The 7,135-nt window shown below is 38.3% G+C and overlaps 1 protein-coding gene across 1 annotated transcript in view; it reads left to right on the plus strand.

Annotated features, from left to right (window-relative positions):
- The window catches only part of Ptprz1 (protein tyrosine phosphatase, receptor type Z1), a 175,407-nt gene that overhangs the window by 84,139 nt on the left and 84,133 nt on the right, over positions 1–7,135 (plus strand). Inside the window, exons 4-6 of the mRNA XM_004643317.3 lie at positions 2,790–2,969; positions 4,139–4,298; positions 4,433–4,479. Of these exons, the coding sequence (XP_004643374.1) occupies positions 2,790–2,969; positions 4,139–4,298; positions 4,433–4,479 (387 nt within the window). The remainder of the gene's footprint in view (positions 1–2,789; positions 2,970–4,138; positions 4,299–4,432; positions 4,480–7,135) is intronic.

Below are 7,135 nucleotides of genomic sequence, written 5' to 3' on the forward strand. Positions count from 1 at the left end.
TTCCTGAACCTTACTACTGCTGCTGGAAAAAAAAAAAAAAAAAAAAAAAAAAGGAGTAATCAAGGCTAGAGAAAGCAAGAAAAAGGAAGAAGAGGAGGATGAGGAAGATGAGGATGAAGATGAAGAGGATGAAGATGAAAAGGATTAGGATGATGATGATGTATAAGTTGGTTTTAGTGCAGTTTTGCTGTTCTGGCCTATAAAGCATTTTACACCTCTGTACACAACTCAGTCCTTTTGAAGAAAAAAAAATGTTGTGTAACATTTTTTTAACCTGTATAGTGTCTTTGTGTAGATAACACACTACCGAATGTGTCTTTATGTAGCCTTGTCCTGGTGCTATTTTCAATAGCCACTAACCGTGCCTAGCACAGTAAGGAGGTTATAAATTGGCATGGAAATTTAAAGCAGGTTCTTGTTGGTGCACAACACAAATTAGTTATATCTGGGAACAGTAGGTTTTTATCTGCAGTTGTCTCTGATGCAGCTTATACGAAATAATTGTTGTTCTGTTAACTGAATACCACTCTGTAATTGCAAAAAAAGTTGCAACCATTTTGTTGATATTCTCAATGCTTCTAAGTAAGTACAATTTTTAATTAGTATTGTTGTCCTTTTCATAAGTCTGAAATTTTTCTTCTTGAAAGGAAGCTTAGTCTTTTGCTTTGGCCCATTTTGAATCACAGGAATTGTTAATGTTTATGTTTTCATATAGTTAGTAGATGCCAAGCTTCTGTCTACACACCCTGCATAACATGATGGGGCTAATAAAGTCAAATTGAGAACATTTTCATACATAAAAAATAAAATTTTAACTTGCATAAGTGGAGAACAAGATTGTGGGCCAGGCAAACATCCAAGTTGTAGGCTAATTAAAGCACTAGAGATGTCTAAGCCAGAGCTTCTCAAAACTTTATGCTCGTGAATTTCCTGTGAATTCTGTTAAAATATAGGTTCTGACTCTGTAAGGCTGTGGTGGTCCTGATTGTCCGGGCAAGGCTTCATGAAGGCAAGTGGTGGCACTGGCTTGGGCTAGGGTGGCAACAATAGAGAGGAGAAATGGCCCAAGAAGGGACAGGCTTTGAAGGCAGGCCCAAAAGAGCTCTCTGAAGGGCATTCACAAGCATCTAAATGACTTCTAGGTCTCAAGGATGGCAAGGGATAGAAGACAAGTTTGTTTCAGAGCACAATTCAAGAGTTGAACTTTGATAGACCAAGAGAAAGAATCCAAGGGGAGGTGAAAGCACAGTAGAAAGAACCAGCTTCTGTTTACACATTGCATGCATTTTGATCAGAGAATCAAAATTTCGTGCACCTGGGAACCTCAGCTATGTGACTAAGAGTGCGTGAGGTGTATTTTAACATGTCAGCAGTGAAAAAGACCTCATTGATTTCTTCCGCAGTGTTTTCTTCCGTTCTGCTTTTCTAACACTGACATCGGTACAATAAGCAGTGTTTTTGTCTCCGTGCCAAAGTTCTGTACAAGAGAAATGAACATTTATTACACAAATCATTACAACGATTCCTAGAAGCCAAAATGTGCATCACTGTGCATATTTAAAGTACATTGTACTCAAACGTCCTCTAGGAATAGAGCCAGATTTCAAAATAAAGCAAGTTTTCAGCATCTATTCAGGTATTTGATATAAACTCACTGTGAAATATATGACCTAGCTTCACTCTGAATGCATGTGATTTTATGGTGTGACTGATTATTACTTCTTTTGGGGGCTAAATTACACAGATTAACTTTGTCACATTATGAGAGGTGGCTTTAGGTTGAGCTTGCATTGGGGTTAGTTCTCATTGTCTCGTTTATCATGTAACAATGATAGCATTCACTAGAGTTACACCAGAGGTATGTTTACTTATAATTTCTGTAAAATTTGATCAGGTGATATCTTGACCTTACCTATTCATATTTTCTTAAAGCAAAGCATTCAAAAGTATATGTACTGTAAAACTGGTGCTGCCATTTGACCATTTTTGCAGTGGTAGCAACACTAGAGTGTAACCACAGAAAAATGTAAAACTTGGATACACAACATTTCAAGTGTTTGAATAGAACAGGACATAGAACATTATCTGCTTTTAGCACTGTTCCGGTATTAATCTAGTGAAGCAAGGATATTGGAGGTGGTTCCTGGTTTCAAGTGAGAATAAAACGAAGTCAACACGGGGCAGTTTGGGCTCAACAGGTTTCATATGAAAATGTAGAATTTAAAACAACACAACTCATAATAGCTAAATCTGGAGTAGGCTCCATGCCCATCAATAGGTAATACATAGAGAAAAAACAAGTATAAATAAACAAAAGTATAAATAATTTGAAAGGCAAAAGACGAGGTAGATAATTGTAAATGGAGCTACACTGTGGGGCTGGGAACAGGATCAGGCAATGAGGGGAGAGGAAGGAAAACTGAGACAGACCAAGATGGGGTGTGTGTGTGCGCGCCAGTTATCTGTGATGAATGTATTCACGTGAATTGCAAACATATACTAACAAAACTATTTAAAATAGACTAATATAATCATAACTTTTATGAATCAAGGCAAAGATACACCAATTTTCCTATTATATCTTGTTTGTATTTGCCATCTTCATGAGTTATGATACAGAATTAGTTTTTGTGTGGTTATTTTATTTATTTATTTATTTTTCAGTAGAACCAGGGATTGAACTCAGATCCTTGCATTTGCCAGTCAAGCGGTTATCCTACTGAGCCATCTCCCCGGCCCCTTGTGTGCTAATTGTAGAAACTAACTGCCTTATTTTTTTCTTTTCCTAGGCACCCTGAATCAAAAAAACTGGGGAAAGAAATATCCAACATGCAATAGCCCAAAGCAGTCTCCTATCAACATTGATGAAGATCTCACTCAAGTCAATGTGAATCTGAAGAAATTGAAGTTTCAGGGCTGGGATAAGGCATCTTTGGAGAACACAGTCATTCACAACACCGGGAAGACAGGTAAGGTGTCTTCATTCTGTTGGCCTTCAGTAAGTGTTTAGGCCTAGAATAAGTTAGTTTTATTTTTCTTTAAATAATTTACTATGAACTGAGTAGAGAATATTGATATAAATTTATATCAGTACTTTGGAAATTTATACAAAAACTAAATGGCCAGTGTTTTCCAGTATGACAATGGTGCAGCCACACGAAGATGTGATAAAGACCCTGTAATTGCTGATACTGTAACTTCAGTCGCGCCACCACTGGTAGCTATACAGCCAGTTAGGATTCCTAAATCCTGGGCATTATAGTTGATCTTCGCTGCTTAGCCTTATGCAATAGTGTATATTTGGCTATGAAAGCTATAATCAAATTATAATTAAGATTTAACAAAATAAATTAATTACTCACCTTTCTAGATCAAAAGTTTAAAATGTGAAACCACCCTTAGGAAATGTTTTTTAAGTTGCTCTTTTTTTGATACTGTCTTAAAACACACACACACACACACACACTACATACATACATACATACATACATACATACAATCTTTTTAAATTTCAGTAAGTCATACATGAATAAAATAATTTTCAGAAAATGATACCTTTCCATCTTTGATATTATAGTTTAAATCAATATACTCAGTGTTCATTCAAACCTGGGATGGCTGAGGCACCTTCAGGAAAGACTGGGCCTCCCTCCATCCTGGACCCAGCCCAAGCCCTGCGTCTGCACCTGACGGAGTTGGGTGACTACAGGAGAGACGAACATAGGGCAGAGCAAAGTGTGAGAAAGAATAGAGACAGGCTGAGTGGGAAGGTGGGGTGTTCCAGGAAGGATGCCTTCAGAGCTCTGTTCTCTCTGCCCGTGCTGCCATCGAGTACCTGAGGGCAGTAAGCTTTACAGAATGGTCACCTGGGGACACCAACCCATGCAGGAGGATGGACTGTCTGCTGCACTCAAAGGCACAGGAGCTGTGGTCTTAGGCTCCTGCTACATTTACGGTAGTAAGATGCATCCAGGGTATTATGCAGAAATATAGATTTGAACTTCCAAACCAACTTAATAACTTTCATATTTATCAAATTTTCTTAACATAGCTTAAGAGAAAAAAATTAGTTGATATTTATAATTCTGAATTTCAGAAACTTAGAAGAAGCTTCATCCTTTCTTTTCTTCCATTGCAGTGGAAATTAATATCACTAATGACTATCGTCTCAGTGGAGGACTTTCAGAAATGGTGTTCAAAGCAAGCAAGATAACTTTTCACTGGGGAAAATGCAATATGTCATCTGATGGATCAGAACACAGTTTAGAAGGCCAGAAATTTCCACTTGAGGTGATTCAGTATTTTCACTTGTTTCAGTTTCATTGCTAAATGATTGAAATTTTTATTTGCATGTAACTTGAGATTAACATTTCATAATGCTTTATTATGGTTAAATTTTGATTACTAAATTAATATCTGCCTTCCTTTCCAGACTAAGCCTGATGAGCATAAGATTCATCACTGATTTTACACTTCAAGGTACCCAGACCACCACGTACTGTAGTGGTCATCCATAAATGTGATGACTAAATATTTTATCATCACCTCTAGGGAAACTTTTAACTTAATTTCTTTGATTATAATGAGAAAAACATTGACTTTTAGAATTTTTATTTTTTGGTACTGGGAATCAAACTTAGGACCTTACACTTGCCAGGCATGCATTGTACCACTGACTCTTACACTTAAAACATAATATTAGTATAATAAAAAAATAAACATTTCAGACATATGGACAGATTGTAAATTGGCGTGAAAGTTGCTTGACTTTATCAAGAATTTTCTTGGGCCTGTTGGTGTATGTCTATAATCTCAGCACTCAGGAGACTGAGGTAGTGGGAATGCTGTGAGTTTGTCATTAGCTAGGGCTATATTTGGAGTTTAAAACTAAACTGGGGCTGGTGAGATTGCTCAGTGGTCTAAAGCACCTACTTAGAACAAGCTTAGCAAAGCACAAGGACCGCGGTTCAATCCCCCAGCACCACATGCCAGCCCACCCCGCCCCCAGGTGGGCTGAGCTGGCCACACACACACACACACACACACATAAATAAATAAATAAAATTTTTAAAAAAATAAAAAGTAACTAAACTGAACTACATAGTCAGATCTTGTCTCAAAAAAGTAAAAACAACAATAAAAACCAAATATCAGATTATTTATTCTCAGTCCTCATAATTTTAGATTGTAGCAGATGTTTGTTTTAAAAGATAATAAATACATAATGATGAACTATAATAGGTTTTATACAATTATGTTTTTGAATGTATACATACAACAAAAATTCATCATAGTAATGCTTTTTTTCAATACCAAAAGATTGCACCAGTGGCCTTTACAGTGAACTGTGTCCCCAGGGTCTTATCTTTTTTGAGACAAGGTCTCCCAAAGTCAGTAAATTCCCCAGGCTAGGACCAAAGTTAATTGTGCCTCAGCCTCTCAGATGTTGAGGTTATAAATCTGTACCACCATGCCCATTATACTAATAACTGGCATTTAAAAAATTACTTGACAAACCAGAGAGCTCAACAGACCAAGCACCTATCTAGGCAAGCACAGGAACCAGGGTTCAGTCCCCAGCATGCCATGCCACGCTGGCTTCACCCCCAGGTGCCCTGAGCCAGCCAATGAGTCTGGGCATGGTGGTAGATACCTGTAATCCCAGTGCAGGGGAGGCTGAAAATGGGAGGATCACTATGAGTCTGACCTGCATAGTGAGACCTTGTACCAAATAGAAAAATAAATGAATAAAAAATTTAAAAAAATATTTGAAGCAGGCTCACTGTATAATACAGTTATTAATAATAGAAATGAGACTAGGCTGAATTATCTCTTAGAGGACTAAAAACTCTTATTTAGAAGTGTAGATTAGTGCATTCACATTTATGAGCTATAATTTGGGACCTTTTATGTTAATATATCCTTAAAAAACATCATAATTTTAAAATTTGGTTTGTCTAAGAAGTAAAGGTCCACCATGTAAGCACTTTAGAGTGAAAATGCACTTTGCTTTATCTCAGTAGTATCTATTTAAACCAACATACATTTTTTTCGAAAAGCAATAAACAACAAAAGGCCTGAACAATCAAAATCAATACTAAAGAATTTGCGTATCAAACCTAATCTTTTATATTGCAATAGCTTCTCAACTTGTCTCTCAGACGAGTTGTTTGTTTGCTGTTTGGTTTTGAAAATACTTTTTATTTGATTGTGCAAGCAGGAATCCCAAGTACTGTTCTTGACTTGCTCTTTTTTTTTTCCCCTGATCTTTTATGTCCCATGATAAAGACTTCTTAATTCTTGGAAGAGATGCTGTTGGAAGATGAAAACAGTCCAAGTCCCCATCTCTGCTTCCATAGGTTATTAAGTGTCACTGTAACTGATCCCTCTCCAGTCTGTCTCTGCCCCACACAAAAACCTCCTAACCTGGATTAGCTGAAGGACCTCACTGACCTCCCCTAGCCCCAGCTTCAGGCTGTTGGGACAGCCTCACAGTTTTCCTTGGTGTGGCCCGTCTCTCCCCTTCCCACCTCATCTGTCTTCTCTCTGACGTTGGCTCAGCTGAAACCACAAGAGATGGTTTTCAATTTCTCAACGTGTCTGCTGCTTTGCTGTAGGCCTTTTGCAAGCTTCTCCTTGTGATGTGAACACACATGCGTCTCTCATGCCTTTTCAAATGCCTCAAAGCTGTTAGGAAGGCTTCCTTTAGAAACTCTTTCTGAAAAGGTTCTGGTCATTCTCCCATGACAGGAGCAACTGCCAGCCTCTGCTTCACACAGTTTCTCACACCTGGGTAGTAATCACCAGTAAGGAGTCCTAGAGACTCTCTTGCCTCAATCACGCACTTACCCAGCTCTGTTATTTGAATTGCAAACCCTGACCTGAGGAGCACCAGGTTATCAATATGAACAGAGGTGGACAGACAGATATGTGGACTGAGGGACAAATTAGCAAGTTTAGCTTCCCAGCAAGACAGGAGAATTAAAATAGGAAACCTAAAACTCTTGTAGGAATAGAGTTTTCAAGAATTTCAGTGTCCTGCCGAGTTCCGGGAGCCCCCAGACCCAGTCCTAGCCCAGGTCCGGTGAGTGTGCGGAGAGTTTCCTGCTACCCTGCGCCGGCGGGACCAGTCCCA

Source organism: Octodon degus, unplaced genomic scaffold, assembly GCF_000260255.1.
Source record: "Octodon degus isolate 3935 unplaced genomic scaffold, OctDeg1.0 scaffold00170, whole genome shotgun sequence".
In the NCBI taxonomy this organism is placed as follows: Eukaryota; Metazoa; Chordata; class Mammalia; order Rodentia; family Octodontidae; genus Octodon; species Octodon degus.